This window comes from Syngnathus scovelli, chromosome 22, assembly GCF_024217435.2.
Source record: "Syngnathus scovelli strain Florida chromosome 22, RoL_Ssco_1.2, whole genome shotgun sequence".
NCBI lineage: Eukaryota > Metazoa > Chordata > Actinopteri > Syngnathiformes > Syngnathidae > Syngnathus > Syngnathus scovelli.
In genome coordinates this window covers 1,337,952-1,354,161 of record NC_090868.1, presented here as the reverse complement: position 1 = coordinate 1,354,161, position 16,210 = coordinate 1,337,952, and the positions used below count along the sequence as shown (strand labels likewise).

At 52.7% G+C, this 16,210-nt stretch overlaps 4 protein-coding genes across 4 annotated transcripts; 2 read left to right on the top strand and 2 right to left on the bottom strand.

Annotated features, from left to right (window-relative positions):
* Nucleotides 1-831: 831 nt before the first annotated feature.
* On the bottom strand, nt 832-9,718 carry ntn4 (netrin 4). Its single transcript, XM_049761206.2, has 10 exons — nt 9,229-9,718; nt 7,911-8,464; nt 6,016-6,294; nt 3,765-3,891; nt 3,268-3,453; nt 2,312-2,501; nt 2,126-2,214; nt 1,885-1,953; nt 1,587-1,754; nt 832-1,512 (listed from the first exon to the last, which is right to left on the bottom strand). The coding sequence occupies exons 1-10, from the start codon at nt 9,281-9,283 to the stop codon at nt 1,373-1,375; spliced, it is 1,857 nt and encodes a 618-aa protein (XP_049617163.1). The 5' UTR covers nt 9,284-9,718; the 3' UTR covers nt 832-1,372.
* Nucleotides 9,719-10,715: 997 nt separating this feature from the next.
* Nucleotides 10,716-11,711, top strand: snrpf (small nuclear ribonucleoprotein polypeptide F). The gene is made up of 4 exons (XM_049761229.1): nt 10,716-10,874; nt 11,143-11,268; nt 11,336-11,400; nt 11,473-11,711. The coding sequence occupies exons 1-4, from the start codon at nt 10,872-10,874 to the stop codon at nt 11,537-11,539; spliced, it is 261 nt and encodes an 86-aa protein (XP_049617186.1). The 5' UTR covers nt 10,716-10,871; the 3' UTR covers nt 11,540-11,711.
* Nucleotides 11,712-11,959: 248 nt separating this feature from the next.
* On the top strand, nt 11,960-14,231 carry amdhd1 (amidohydrolase domain containing 1). Its single transcript, XM_049761216.2, has 8 exons — nt 11,960-12,254; nt 12,524-12,630; nt 12,696-12,760; nt 12,821-13,098; nt 13,184-13,409; nt 13,466-13,684; nt 13,750-13,910; nt 13,986-14,231. Exons 1-8 carry the CDS (start codon nt 12,112-12,114, stop codon nt 14,089-14,091), a joined length of 1,305 nt encoding a protein of 434 aa, XP_049617173.1. The 5' UTR covers nt 11,960-12,111; the 3' UTR covers nt 14,092-14,231.
* On the bottom strand, nt 14,133-16,069 carry LOC125992305 (tetraspanin-9). The gene is made up of 9 exons (XM_049761222.2): nt 15,875-16,069; nt 15,498-15,534; nt 15,344-15,423; nt 15,085-15,276; nt 14,933-15,007; nt 14,766-14,867; nt 14,568-14,699; nt 14,406-14,489; nt 14,133-14,334 (listed from the first exon to the last, which is right to left on the bottom strand). The coding sequence occupies exons 3-9, from the start codon at nt 15,404-15,406 to the stop codon at nt 14,263-14,265; spliced, it is 720 nt and encodes a 239-aa protein (XP_049617179.1). The 5' UTR covers nt 15,407-15,423; nt 15,498-15,534; nt 15,875-16,069; the 3' UTR covers nt 14,133-14,262.
* Between the last annotated feature and the right edge of the window lie 141 nt (nt 16,070-16,210).

Below are 16,210 nucleotides of genomic sequence, written 5' to 3'. Positions count from 1 at the left end.
GAATGCTGACGGGACAAAAGGCCATAACTGGCTCGTACGGCAGCACAAGCGGCCCATTGTGCGCTTTTCGGCCGGTCGGCCGGCATGCAGCGACACACAAACCACAGCAGGCACCTCGTGGCCGCCGCGACCACGTCAAAATGTCCTTGAGCGAGACGCGCTAAAGAAGTGACAGCTCAGCTCAGCTCAGAGAGAAAGAAGGTCCTTGGCTCAGTTGAGTTGTTGTGTCTTCACGCCAAGGACGATTCCCAGCTCAGGGATTGCCTCCTTCAACAAAACACCACAACTCAATACAATCAAGAGGAGGCAGGAAACCCATGAAATAAAAACAATTAAAATGTTCACATCTAGGAAATTCCTAGGGAATCTCAATGACCCACGACAGCTTAGCTATTTTTAGAACAAGCACATCTCAGGAGACAAAGTGCGATGGTTCCTGCACGCTCTTGAAAAATAATCACCTCACCTCCGGCCGTCAAACAGGTGAGCCAAGAATGCGTCGGCCAGTGGGCGGCCCAAACCCAAACAGCGCCGACGGTCGACATTCTGCGGCGCCGTGCGAAGGCGGGCGGGCGGCCGGCTCGCCTGTTTTGGGAGCCGCACCGACGGCTCGACTCGGGCGCACGGGAGAGAACGTCACGTCCGATAAGGATATTTTCCACAAAGCTGTGTGAAGAATTTCAAGGTCTGCGTGGCCACCGCTGGAAAACAAGATTAACGACCCAATCACAAAAAAACAACACGCAAGGCGAGCGAATCGGGGAAATTGGGTGACCAAAATATGTCAGGTGGCTTCAATGTTGCTGTCAAGAAGAAAAAAAACCCCACAAGGTGCGTTGATAATTGTATTATCGTTGCATTGAAAAAGCCATGGGCGGTGGCAAACAGCGCGCGTTTCCGTGGTGACGGGATGCTACACAAAGCGTACAGGCGCAAACTATCGTAAAGCTGAAAAAAATTGCCGTCACGTGACAGGAACAATAATCGATACACAAATAACACTGTACAAAGAAAGGAAGATCGGGCTCGTGCTTAAACGTCCTCGTTCGATTGGCATTCGGGCTTATACATTCACGTTTGGGGGGGGGGGGCGAGCGGGCGCCATTTCCGCACGGGCGGCGGCGCGCACCTGCAACGACTGACTGGCATGGACTCAACCACCTGTCGTGGCTTGTATGGCTTCTTCTCTCTCACTCGTGCGTGCATCTTTGAGCGTCCGTGTTCCGTTCCAGTCCATCTTGCTGGTTAAAGTGCGCAGAGAGTTTTTTTTTTTTTTTCTTTCTCCCCCTCCATCATCAATCCAGGTAACGAGGTCAAAACGATAATCCGAGTTTGAATAATCCGGGCGCGGAGGTCGTGGTGTGTGTCTCGTCTACCAGTTGCAGTCCTTCCTGAGCAGCGCCAGCACTTTGCGGCCCAAAGTGGCTGTCCAGGGCTTGACGAAGCTCTTCATGTTGACCAGCAGGTGGCCCCGCTTCCGGTCGGCGTGACCCGCCACCAGGTACTCCACACCTGACAGACAAGAAAAATCAACATACTGGGCAAAGCAAGCCCCGCCCCCTTGGCCTGCTAGCTTGCGACCTGACCTGGGTTGAGGATGGGGCAGGTGCAGCCTCTGGCCGTCCACGACTCGGGGTAGAGTATGACGCGGCCTCGCTGGAGCTTCACCTTCTGACTCAGCACCTTCTGGACCTTCACCTCCACCTCGGCGTGCGAGCCCTTGTCGTGGGCCGACAGCACCTTCGCCTTCAGAACTGAAAGACGCACACAATTATTCGTAGCATTACAAAAAAAAACAACTCAAAAATTATTCTCCCCCAATTTTAGTTAACCAAAAATGAGAGATGATGTCATCCAAACGTCGGCGTGCATATAATGGCTCACCGTAGGCGTAGTTCATGGTGCAGAACAGTTTGCTGTTGGTCAGCGGCTGCTCTTTGCACTCGCACTTCTCTGCGGGGGGCAATCACAGCATCCATTATTGCATGTGTGTGTGTGTCGTCTTCATTCCTCGTGTGTGTCCACTGAGGAATGTGCCTATGCAAGCTAGCGGTGGGGTCCGACTCATGGGACGCGCACACGCAAATCATTGTTCCGTGTCTGATTTTCATAAGTGGACACGCACCTGAGTAGTGGAGGGCAGAGAAGAGCTCGTCCACTCTGAAGATCCTGACGGGCTCGCTGGAGTTTCCCTCCAAGTTGTACAAGTCCGACCTGCAACACAGCGGGCGAGAGTTTCGGTCACAAGTATTGGGACATTGGGGAAATCGGCGGCGGCTTGGAGCGGGCGTCCGAATACTTTTGGGCTCACCCCAGCACGCAGTCGCCCGTCAAGGGGTCGCAGTCCCCGGCGCAGTCGCACGGCCGGCAGCCGTACGGGTGGAAGCCCCAGTAGCCCGGCAGGCACCTGTCGCAGTGGGGGCCGCCCACGCCGGGCTTGCACACGCACTCGCCGCTGGTCGGGTCGCACGGCGCTGAGCCCACGGGGTGACAGCTGCACGCTGGAAGCAAAAGATCTCAATAGGTTTGTACGTGATGGCAAGTCCAAAGACTCGCTTCCTGTCCTCCGCTGGCTGCCCCTCCCGTGGCTGTTTTGGTGTGTACCAGCTTGCGCGGCGGCGCATGACTAGATTGTTTTCTTTACCCCCCGCCGACTCTGGTATGATCAAAATGTTCCTCGTCAAGGAGGGAAATTCCTCCATTGTCGGAGGATTGCGCCAGCTCGATCTTTTCGATCCTCAGCCGCACGCAGGCCCCTCGTCTGGGACCTGTCATTAGGTACGCCCGCTGTGCGCTGCCGCTCATCGTTTTGAGCTGAAGAGTCAAAATCTATTGTTGTCACGCATATTATTTATTACGTAAATACTTTTGAGGTGGCTTGGTGACCGTGGTTACAGAGCGGCAAAATGATTGCGGGTAAACATGGCGTGTTTTGAGACGGTCTGGTGCATTTTGACAGTTGCTTTTGCACACGCGGGCGGGCGTACCTGCGGGGTTGAGCTGACGACGAGGGCCGCATCTGACAGATAATCGCTGGCGAGAATGTAGCCAGCGCCGCGTGTTGACAGATGACTATCTGGTGTTTACTCAACACTCGTCTGATTGGCGGAGGCCTCCGATTTGAGACATTTTGCTGTCTCAACTAGTCGAGCGATTCGTGACCTTCCCGCAAGGATGTGACATCATCGCTTATTTGTCCTTGACCCCCATCTAATCCCTTTTTAATCAAACTGTGTGTGTGTGTGTGTGTGTGTGTGTGTGTCTTACGCTTGCAAGAGTCAGGGGCCGTGTGGGGGCGTCCGGGGTCCCGGAAGAAACCGGGCCTGCAGTTCTGACACTGGCGCCCCTCGGTGTTGTGCAGACAGTCGCACACGCCGCCGCTGCGCTGGCCCGAGTCCCGCCACGCCGACCAATCAAAATGGCAGCTGTGAGCGTGGCCGTTACACTTGCACTCTGCCGGAAAGAGACAATGCCCGCCAGGACGCCGTCGAAACAAGATTCAAAATAATAAGACTTGATCGCTATAGCTACGGTTGCTATTTACGTTAGCTAATTAACGAGCAGCGTTGCGAGGCAACCACACTTTAAGCGTCACGCTTACCAATATGGCTGCCCAACACGCGCATGCTTGTCCACTAGGTGGCAGATTTTTCGAGTAAATTGATACTTTGGAGACAATTTTGTTCAGTTTGAAGGTATAAGACATCGGAAGCTTGCGAATGGCGTGCCGGGCGCCCAAATCGGGAAGGTGCGTGGGCACTCACTGCGACACTCGTGCGGCGCCCCCGTCAGGCCGTCGGCGGGCTGCCAGGGTCGGTCGTTGTAGAGCGCGGCGCAGCGCTCGCAGTGGTCGCCGGCCGTGTTGTGTCGACACACGCACTTGCCGTGCACCTGCCGCACACATCGCCGCACGGTTAGCCACACGTTTCAAAATGTCAGAGGGATGGCGAGACGCTTCTTCTTTTCCGTCTTCTTCACCTCTAATAACTTCCCGAATATCCTCCCGCTCCCTCGCTTTCTCTGGCCGACCGAAATTAGTGAATGCGGATTGATTGTTTGGCTTCATCGCTGGAAACAATAAAAGTGGGGCTTGGGTCTGAAAGGCCTGTGTGCACGCGTGTGCATGTGCGTGTGTGTGTGTGCGTGCGTGTGCGTGCATGAGAAGAGTGCAAGTATGCAGCACTGAGAGCACAATAACAATCTCCTTGTCATTCCTGAGTGCTGGAATGCCATGTATGCTGGATAATGATTGAATGGGGGGGAGGGAGGGGAGGGGACGGGAGGGGAGGAGGGGGGGGCAAGGCATCTGAGGAAGCTCTTTATTTGTTTGCGTTGCACCGTGCCATTGCTATGTGGGACAGACGCTGGGTTATACAACACGCTACATGCCAACACAAAGTATGTTTGCTAAACTCCAACATTGTTTCCCACGGTGTGTGTACGTGCGTGTGTGTGCATGCGTGTGCGCGTGAGACATGTCGCCAACTTGAGCCCGACACGTGACGGGCCCAACGTGTCCTCCAGCTGAACTGACCTCGGATCAGCCTGCCATAAACACACACACACACAGTGGGAAAGGTGTTTTGTATGAAATGGACGCATCCCGAAGTCAGCAAGTGGCCTTAACTTTGAAAGAATTCAAAACAAATATGAATTCAAAACAGTCTGTCAACTGTCAATCAAATACAACTTTTACGATTTGGAAAAAAATGGATATATGGTGACGATAAGGCACTCTAATGCGGCGAACGCACACACAAGCTGTCAAGGTTACATAATTCATATTATTGGATGAGGAGGGGCAAAAAAAAAAAAAAAAGAGCAATTTGAAGAGTGAGCGGAAGCAAGATTGGACCAATTAGTGTGTGTGTGTATGTGTGTGTGTGTCTGCTGTCCGGGGAACGTTATTATGAGCGCGTGTATGAGTGTTAGCTTTGTGGCTAACTAGCAGACGGTGTAATCACTCTGAACAGAGTTCCCTTCATCCAAACACTCACACACACACGCACTGTCTGGACTATAATGACGCCAACACACACACACACACAGACACACACTTGGCCAAAACCAAAACACCTTCTACACTTGTCATTTGGATGCGCGCTCCAAAGCCACCACAGGATATTACAGCGTGTTCCGTTCATTTCCCGGGACTTGGCCCGGGTCAGAAGCAGAACCTGTCCCGGCTTAGCACTTAAGCCAACGCTGTGTCTTCAACTTAGCATTGATCCTCTACAGCAAGTCAAGCCCCCCCCCAACCCCAATCCTTCCCGACGTGACGCGTTCCCTCATCGGCCGACGAGCGCCGCTTATGTAAGCGTGTTTGTCCAAAAAGCTGTCCAGGTGCCGCTGGCTGGCTCGCCCGCCCGCCCGCCCGCCCGCCCTTGAGAGAGGATTTGGTGTTCAAAGCTGCGGCGCTGCGCAAATATTTGCAAGCAATATTGCAAACAAAGACGGCGTCGGAATCTCGCCCTGCAACGTTGCGAGAGCCCAGGCCAGCGAGAAAACAGCAATTGCTATTGTTTTGGGTCGGCTCCCAAATGTTCTTTTTGGGTGGAGTCGCATTCCAAATATCAACCCCCGTCCTCCATTTTGATTTCCCTACATGGCCCTGGATATCCTTCTCATGCATTCTTGGCAAGATTGTCCGCCAGTCGCTCAAAAGGGAAAGTCCGCATTTGTCGCCACTGAAATGAGCGGCGCACCCCTCCGACACGCTCAGTCCGTTTTGTTTTTCAACATCGGCTGCCAACTATAAAAGCAAACAAACGGCCGAGCTGTCTTGAGTGAAAAGAGGAAATGGCTAAACGTGTTTGCTTCCCACCGCTGATTGCGAAAGAGAAGATGGATACGTGTGTGTGTGTGTACGTTCACACCTTCATCAAGCCACCATTATGCGTGACAACCGTGTCCGGCGGGGCCAAAACATGAAAGCAAGCACAAAGAGTTGACTGGCTTGATGATGGGGGTCCATCATTAATCATAACCCCCCCCCCCGAACAAACATCGGCTTACCACATGGTTGGTCCGATCCCGGACGGGCTGGTAGCCCGGCGCGGGCACGCACTGCTCGGCGTGCCCGTTGCAGAAACAGCTGCCCTTGACCATCAGGTCGTAGATGGCAAAGTGGCGTGTGGGCGGAGTCTCAGCGGCGACAGCGGCGTCTTTGGCCTGGCACGGGCACGGCTGGCGCTCCAGCAGCCGGATGCGCACGTTGGTCACCCGCAGCTGCTGCTGGCCCTCCGGGCCGAACGGGTCCAGAGACTCCCACTTGGGGAGCGTCCGGTAGATCACCTGGTGGGGGGGGGTAGAGAATTTCAAGGTCAATAAATCCATCAGACTGGAGAAACTTCTCGACACTCGTGCGTCGGCGTGCGCGTTTTCACTTTGTTGGCACCTCGTTTGTTGTTTCGGTGCTGGAAACGTCCCGTCCGGTCGCCGTGACAACGATACCACGAGGGTGTCGGACAGTTGAAAATTGAAGATCCCCCTTTATTATGTCGCCATGGCGACGGCTGCCACTGGTAACCGACGCCCCGAAGAAAGTGTGTGTTTGCAGTGTGTCTCTGTCTCTTGACATTGTTTTGTGTGTGTGTGTGTGTGTGTGTGTGTGCGCCTTCCCCCGATTGGTCAGCCTGGCGGGCTGCTAAAGTGCGATGGGAGGAGAGCGATTAATTTCCTGCTCGTTGCAAAAGTTGGCGGGGTCGCGGCATTGTGGTGCACGATTAAGGGAACGCCACAAACGAGGGGGACGAGGAGGGAGGGGCCGAGGCGGGGGGGAGGTATGGGGCGCTGGTCCGCGGGAGGGTACGGAGAGACAAAGACGGGGGACAGAGACGCGGACGCACATAACTCAGGGCGCCACAAAAGGGTCGAGACAGCGCGTCCATCGCACAGCAACTGACACACACACACGCACGGATTAGTTCACAAAACGACACAATTGCACGAGGTGTTTTTTTGAAGCAATCGAACAGGGACCCAAATAAGTTTGTCCTACGACTGGGCTAGTCTTCGGTTAGCAAAACAAGCCATCTGGACTCTGCCACTGTTGTTGAAATTACAGCCGCGTCTGTCTAACCTAAACAGAACCTTTGCACCGTCTTAGCGTATTAATGATTAGCGCTCAGGGTGAGAACGTTTGACTGAGCATGATCCATATCTACACCGAAGCCTGAGGGAAGTGAGCGAGCGAGCGAGGGAGCGTGTGAGCAGGTTCACGGCGGGCCACTCGTAATCTTCCTCGCCCGAGTTCCGGCCGGCGAAAAAAGCGAGTCTGGCTTTGAGGCGGCTAATTCCATCAAAGCACGCTGGACTGTAACCTGGTAAACAAGCACAATGGGCATTAAAGAGAGGGGGGGGGGGGGGAGTCGGGGAGGGTGTCTGGCCCACAGCACTTCCTTCCCGCCAGATATTTTGCCGAGCGTCGATACGGACGTACGCGTCGACCTCGGTTTCGCAACGCTCGCATTCTTGCGAGCGCCGACTGTAAATAATACAACGCAGGTGAAAAGCCGGCCGGCCGCTCGGGGCGTCTGAACTCGTCGCCCCTCGCCATCCATCACACCTCACGTCTTTATCAGATTCCCCGAAAGGCTCAGACCCGCTTTGAGGGAGCCGCCGGGGGGCCTTTCCGCTCATCGGATTACATTTGTATAACTCAAGGCCTATCGATAACGGTCCGGGAGGGGGGGGCGGGGTGCTCCGCTATTGTCGATGGAATTCAATAGCGGCAAAATCGAATTACACAACTTCAAGTCGCGGTTTTTGACACTTGCCTGGCACTTATTTGGGCAGCCATTGCTAACCAAGAAGGTGCCAAGCATATCGCTTTCATGACCTCACGCCAACATGGGTGGCAGAATTAAGATAGAAAAGAAATATTCTGCAAAAGCGGCGCTGCGCCTCACCTCTCCTCGGGTGCACGGGTAGGCCCCGGAGTACTTGGACGTGCAGGTGGCGCCGTCCCCACCGGACGTGACCGCCTTGCCCTCCGGGACGCCGAAAGCAGCGCTGCAGTTGCGGGCGTAGTACTGCAGAGTGCGCCACGTGCGGCCAAAGTCCTGCGAGCGCTCCAACGTCATGGCGGAGGGCCGCGGCGAGCGGAAGACGGCGATGAGGTGCGTGAAGTAGAACTCGGCCTCCAGGTCCAGTTGCAGCGTCTCCGAGTCGGCGCCCTCCGCCGACTGCCACCAGGTGTCGGGATGGCGGAAGGACGAGTCGGACATGGCGCCCGCCAAGTGCGACAGGTGGGGCAGGGCGGCGTTGCACTTGCCGCACTTGGCGGGGCCGCACGCCAGGCCCGGCTCGGCGTAGGCGCAGTACGGCTCGGTGCCGTTGTTGCCGCACGCGCTCTGGGTCAGGACGCGGCGGCCGAGCGCCAGGTTGCCCATGCGGGGGTTGCAGGCGCGGCTCTCGCAGCGCGGGGCCACGCCCGCTCGTGACATTGCCTCCGGCGCTGCGCCTGGAAAAATAAAACAACATTTGAGCCCACACACAACTGTTTGGACTCAAAGAAAGGATGGAAACTTGAACTTGAAGTCTGAGATGTGAAGGACGTCATTGATCAAATGGCGGCCCAGCCCGTAAATCCAAAAAGTCGAGGAGGTCGGAAACGTGACGCAAAAAGGGGATAATGGCGCCATTGTGCACCTGCCGGCCGTGACGCCGATGGAGTTTGGCAGCCGGCGGCGTCGGGACGCCTTACTTCCGACGAGCCCTCGGGGTGGCCGCTCCCGTTTGGTGCCCCCTTTATGTGCGTCAGCCGCTCCACACGTTGGCCCGTTATGGCAAATGAGGCCCGGGCGGGCCGGGGAGCTGTCAGGGGCCGTGTTTTGCCTTCAACAGGAGCCGCCGGCAAATTATGTAACCGTCTGCAGGTGGGGAGAGGTCAGCCGAGGAACGCATTGTGCTGGTCGCCGGGGGGCAAATTAGGAGCATTGTGGAGCCGGCATCTTTTCAGACTTTCAACCACGACGCTCCAGCGCATTCGACGCAGCGAATTAAGCTTGGGATGAACAACGATGAGGTGGCCCGTGTTATTGCACAACAAAAGGTTGAACGTGGCGTGTTCGACAAAATGGATTATATATGAGGACTCTCGTCGTGTTTCACTTGATTCCGAATCCGAGGGAATTAACAACAGTCAAAGTCCAACGTGTTTACGATGTACATTGCTGAATCATGTTATGGTCACAGCAGAACAAAAGTGAAATATTGAACACTGACCTGCACCTGACAACACGGCCACGCTCAGCAGCAGCAGCACAAACGACAACGGCATGTTGACTCCACTCCGAGGTAATCCACCAAGAGGCGCGCCAAAGGCAGGAGGAGATGTTCTGCACCCAAAAAATAACCCCAAAAAACGGCGTGCTTTCAAATCTGGTGCGGCCTCTGTCTGTCACTCAGCTGAGGCGAAGGTGTATGGCAGAGCAGGAGGAGGAGGAGGAGGAGGTGGCAGAGTGTGGCGGGAGGAGGAAGCATGATCTTGTGAGGAAGAGCGCCGAGGAGGAGGACGAGCAAAAGTCCAGCTCGTGTGCGGCCGCTCGGCAACCTGCAGCGTCTTTCATTTCCACGCGCAGCGCTTCGTCCCGCCAGTCCAACTGAGGACACACACACGCACACACTCACACGTAGTGTGAGGAAGCCGGCTCCTCCTCCTCCTCCTCCGCTCTTGCACTTCACTTAAAGGAACATTCCGGAATGGGATGGAGCTCCTCACACATCCAGAGTACCTGGAAAAGTATATATTTTTGAAAATCATACAGTTGATTCACCTGCACAATATTGATTAGGTACATCTTTACATGAATGCTGTGATGGATGGTCCTGAGTGGTGTTCCTAATATTTTGGCCATCCAATTGAGCCTTCAGTATGCATAATACATAAAAAATGGTGTCATCCAACTTAAGCATTTTTATCTTTATAAAGACAAAGGATTAGATTTTGGGTACCTAAAGTAGTGTCCAATCAGCGTGAGCTATGAAAAAAGGAAAATGGCGCCGTCTTGTGGCTACAAATGGTACATCATGTTAAAAAAGACTTCTCCATCTCTTCCCGTCTGGGTCATGCTCCAGTGGACACAGCATGTCTCTCTGGCTTGTGGGTCTGCTTCAAAAGTCTCCCAAGTTGGGGCTAATATTTTACGCAAACATAGCTGTCAACACATCATGGTCACCACGCCTTCGCCGCTGATGGACATGGCGCTTATGAACGAGTCAGAAGATGATGTAAGAGCAGCAGTATTCCAAAAATGCGTTAACAACTGCAGGGGAGCTTGATCTATGAGAGAAAAGCACACATTTTGGCGGGTAAAAAAAAGATCAGGTTTAAACTTGCCACATGGTTTAGCAACACTTGGCTGCGTAAAACACAGTCAGACATTTTAGCACCAGCAGACAAAGAGGTGCCCAGACACCACGACCTCAATATGACAATCATGTCAAAATGTGTTTTACATAACATTTATTGTCAAAGACAAAAGACAGTATTTTGGTGACTTAAATGTTATTGGAACGATGGAGTGAAATATGTATTAACGCCCAAATTGTATGGCTAATAATAATTTAAGCCTTCTTTTTGCTCTTTTACCTACAGTCTATTAAAATGACTGTGGAAATTTAAAATATACAATGAGTATTAATATAGTGAAAACATTGACGAAACATTTTTAAATCATCTTGATTTTGATGTAATACGGCATTCCAGCCAATGGGTGGCAGTGTGTAAAAAAAACACGACTCCACGGAGGTCAACACTTAGTACTTCCGGTTTGGCGGGCAGAGCGTGTGCGCTTCCGAACGCTATTGTGACGACAAGCTAGTTACCAAACTCCAGCTACTAAATTACATACATCTAACAATTCGAAATGGTACGTATGATCTATTTTCATCAATGCGCTTGTGCGGGATTAAGTTTCGTCATCTGTGGGTTTTTCCTCGGCGTTGTTTAGCTGGTTAGCAGTTAGCTCCCCCGCCAATGGAATGAATGAAGCGCTTCGCCTCCACTCATGCAGACAATCTTATGGAAGCTCGTACTACATATTAAACGTCGTACAACATGTCACCAACATATTTGTCTTTATCAAACGGCATTTTCAAGAACTAGGTTTGATCTGAAATGTCTTTTTGTTGTTGCAGAGTTTACCACTGAACCCTAAGCCCTTCCTGAACGGGCTGACGGGCAAGCCAGTGATGGTGAAGCTCAAGTGGGGCATGGAGTACAAAGGCTACCTAGTCTCTGTGGACGGTTACATGAACATGCAGGTGAGCGCCACAATCACATCAATCAAAATTAAAAGTTGACCTCATGCTGTGTCATGTTTGTTGGCAGCTGGCGAACACGGAAGAGTACGTGGACGGAGCGTTGGCGGGTCATCTCGGTGAAGTCCTCATCAGGTATTGCCAGTTGAATTCAAAGCAGGTGTAAATGGCGTGCAACAAGTGGTTCAAAGAGTTCCTCTTCTCCAGGTGCAACAATGTTCTCTACATCCGAGGGGTGGAAGAAGAGGAGGAGGATGGAGAAATGAGAGAGTGATTCCAACAATCACGGCGTGTGTGTGTGTGTGTGTGTGTGATTTATAGTCAGAAAGTGTGCTTGTGTTTTCACCATGTGAAACTAAAAGAATGATTGATTTCTTTTTTTTGTACCGTTTGTGACCAACTTTTTAGTTGTTAGGAGACAATAAAACATTGTGCTCTTTATTAAACTGGACACCTCTGCTTATTGAAAATGTATTCTATCCAAATTTGTTATATGATTAGAATTATAGACTAGAATAAAGATGGCTCATGCATCTCTGGGTATGTGAAAGCAGTCAACAAGAATAACTGCAAGCAGGACAAAAAGAAGATGGATGCATACGTGCAAAACAAATACAACGCACTAACTGAATAGTTGCATGCTTATTTCATGTAACGTGTATAGAAGACGCGTTTCATATTGACCGAGTAACGGGCTTACCTGTTTTGTCTTTTTGAAGCCCCGCCCCTTGTGCACTTTAGCCTCTGTTGCTCAAATATTTGTCAAACAGAATGAGGAGGGAAAAAAAAGCCAGTTTGCTCTCCGAAGCGTAAAAGCTCACAGCGTCATCTGGAGAAAGAGACAACATGTCGACAAGTCGTTTGAAACTACTGGTGAAAAACGCGCAGCAGGTACTCGTGATTTGCAACAACGGGGAGAAATACCTAACAAAAGGCAACAGTGACATCGACATCCACGTCATCCACGGTGCAAGCGTCGTCATCGGCAGGTTAGCGACAAAAGCATAGTCACAAGTCCCGTTGGGATCTGTCGTTAACACTACTACTCACATTTCAACAGCGCCCTCAAGCGGCTGATGCCAGTCACTGCACCACAATATAGAACCTTTTTTTCTTGTTTCCCAGCAATTGTAATTTTACTTGTGGACGTTAACTGCATTTTTATTGTCATTCTAGATGAATGATTGAAATCTATGTTTTTACTTTAGAAATACATTTTTAATATTTTCAATATAAATGTGCTTTTTGTGCTGCTCAGCGACGGGCTAATTAAAGCGGTTGGCCCGGTTGATGTGATCGAATTGGAGTATTCGGATGCTTCCTTCGATCACGTGATCGACGCCACGGGGATGTGTGTCTTGCCTGGTGAGTTTCATAATAAAAAGTAAAATATATTTTAAAAAGTAGTATTATTATGATTCTGATGACAGGCTTGGTCGACGCTCACACCCACCCCATCTGGGCCGGCGACCGCGTGCACGAGTTTGCCATGAAGGTAAGCCGCCACGTCGCCACGGTGACCCTTTCAGACAGTCTAATGATGTTTCCGCCTCAGCTGGCGGGCGCCACCTACATGGACGTGCACCGAGCAGGGGGCGGCATCCACTTCACAGTGGAGCGCACACGGGCGGCCGCCGCCCACGACCTCCTGGCCTCGCTGAGCGGCAGGCTGGAGCGCATGCGGCGGGCCGGCACCACGCTGGTGGAGGTCAAGAGCGGCTACGGCCTGGACCTGCCCACCGAGATGAAGATGCTGGAGGTGATGGAGGAAGCCCGCCGCACTCTGCCCATCAGCATCTCCGCCACGTACTGCGGCGCCCACGCCGTGCCCAAGTATGCTGCACCTCAAATTTTAGCCTCCTAAATCTCTCTGGAGTGATTGTGAAAATCAAGCGTACTTACTTCAATGTGTCTGAAGAGGGAAAAGTGTGGCAGAAGCCACCGAGGACATCCTGCAGGTTCAACTTCCCGCATTGAAGGAGCGCATGGCGGCCGGGACGCTGCGGGTGGACAACATCGACGTGTTCTGCGAGGAGGGAGTCTTCGACGTGTCCTCCACCCGCGCCATCCTGCGGGCGGGCATGGAAATGGGCCTCAACGCCAACTTCCACGGAGACGAGCTGCATCCCATGAACGCCGCTCAGGTAGGCCTCCGTTTGTCGTCCGTCCAGGAGCGTCCTTTCTCACGTCTCGCCCACAGCTGGGGGCCGAGCTTGGAGCGTTGGCCGTCAGCCACCTGGAGGAAGTGACGGACCAGGGCATCGCCGCCATGGCCCGGGCCAAGACGGCGGCCGTCCTGCTGCCGACCACAGCTTACATCCTCAGGCTAGCCCAACCGAGGGCGCGCGCCATGTTGGATGCGGGCGTGATCGTGGCCCTGGGGAGCGACTTCAACCCCAACGCGTACTGCTGCTCCATGGTGAGTCCAGTGCCTTCCCGTGGGTTTTTTTTTTTATGCCGCTTTTCTTTCCCTCCCACCCGAAGCCCATCGTCATGCACCTGGCCTGCGTCAACATGAGGATGTCCATGCCCGAGGCCTTGGCGGCGGCCACCATCAACGCCGCCTACGCCCTCGGACGCTCCCACACGCACGGCTCGCTGGAAGCGGGAAAACACGGCGACCTGCTGGTCATCAACGCCCCGCGGTAAATAGCTCTTACTCAAAAGGAGATGGCGCATATGGTGACTGTAAATGAAAAGATGAGAGCGGCTCTGCACAGGTGGGAGCATCTCATCTACCAGCTGGGCGCGCATCAGGAGCTCATCCGCTTCGTGGTCGTCAAGGGCGACGTGGTCTATGACAATGACAAGACGCTGGCCTTGTGAAGATCGTTGTGCTTATACGCGGAGCAAAAATAAAAACGGGATCGGCTGTGTGCTTTTATTGAACATGTCAGGACACTCAAGAAATACTTGTGGTATAAAAGTAACTGATCAAAAGTAATAAATGGATCCGTGTGTGTGTATGCCCCCTTGTGGTAGTGGAATGTACCGGGGTCAGGCTTGGTATTTTTTGCCGCCGCGGTGGATCTGCTGGTACAGCGTCATGGAGAAGGCCATGCCGAGGAGCTGAAAGCGACACACCATTAAAAGAGCGCCGTCACGTCACAAAATGGCGGCCGCTGAAGGCTACTGCTCACCTGAATGACCAAGACACACATGGCGATGGTGCCCAGAAGGTGCTTGTTGTCGTCCAGCCACTCCTCCACCTTCTCATAGCAGCCCTGTAAGAAAGAAGAAGTCAACTTTCAATGCAAACAGCCTCAAATTTTTTTCATTTGAGTCCAATTTGATCAACTGACCCGCGTCCAGAAGGCATTGGAAGCGTTGTGTCCGCATCCCGAATGGACGAGCTGACAGCAGCTGTCGGGAACGGCGTCCACCTGAAGCGCCGCGCGCCAGTCGCTGAAGCTCGTCACGCCGCAGCAGTGCCACTGCGTGCGCAACATCGAGACGTCACGACAAAGCGTTTTCACCTGCATCGCCACGTGTCGTCTTACCTCCCCCTGAATGGCGTCCCACGCATCCCTCAAACCGGCGTTGTTGTCCGTGTTGTACAGGACCAGCCCGTCCTTCAGATCCCGCCGGGCGTTTTCGCTCACCTGCGAGGAAACAGACGGACACATTCGTGGCGTCCTTTGGCAGCGGAAACACGAGCGCGTCCAACCTTGTCGGTGTAGACGAAGAAGAGGATGAGGAGGATGAGCTCGGCCAGCAGGATGATCAACAGGACGATGAAAAACTTGGGGAAGAAAAACACAAATAATATTCACACTCTGTAGCGCCCATAAATGATCATTTGGATCGCAGCTGACTCACACTTAGCAGCAGGCACTTGTTCTCCTTGATGGCACCCAGGCATCCCAGGAAGCCCGTCACCATGACGACGGTGCCCAGCATCACGATGAGGTTGGCGGCAGACATCGACGGGAAGGACGGCGACAGCGTGGCGAAGTTGCCCTGCGACACCGACAGCCACACGCCCACGCCCAGCAGGCCGCACCCACCCAGCTGCAACAGACATACTGGTCACTCACTTCCCGTCACATGTGGGATGGAGTTGTGGAAATGGCATTACCCAAAAGAGCAGGTTGAAGAGGAAGAGCATGTACTTGACGCAGCAGACGCAGCCGCGAGCCATCTTGCAAATTACTGGACCTAAAGTAGAACATTAATTTACTCCATGTAAATATACTGTCTATTTTGGCATTGTAACATCACAACAAACTTACCGCTTGAATATGATGACGGAGGAGAAACTAGGACGATCTGGAAAATATCAACATTAACACGGAGTGAAACTTCGTAATAATAATGTAATATTAATATAGTTGAACAGCATTTATTGTTACACCAAATTCTTGCCGAGTGACGTCACGGGAGTGAACTTCAAATGAGGCTTTAACAAGTTTGGAGGTTTGCGCAGCAAAAAACATAACCAGCTGCATTTTTACTCCCACCAACTAGGCCACTTACAAGACAAGAATGATAAATAATAGTTTTTAGTCCACTTTGGAGGGCTTTCTACAAGGCCATGACCATTTTTGTGCCAGGAAAAAAAAAAAATCACAACAAGCGGAGACAGGGAAAAAGAGGGACTATTTCTTACCGCGCTATGAACTGAAGCTTGTCATTCCGCAGATTGCTTGCCAGCCTTCGTCTTTCACATACTGCTTCTGCGGAAAAAGTTAATTAAAAACAAAAAACGAAGGCTGGGAGTCGACAGAAATCCCGTCAAAGTTTACGCCACGGCCGAGGTACATCTACAGTACGAGAAAGAGGAGGTACTATGTGCGGAGGGCGGAGCTTGCGGCGGAGGGAGACGGCGCACACTGCCCCGCGTTGTGCGCATGTCTGTAAATGTTTGTTATTAATGGTTTACACATGAACGTCTTTTCAGTGAGTATCGCGAGTGCAGCCACCTCTCCTGTCACTTGCAATGACA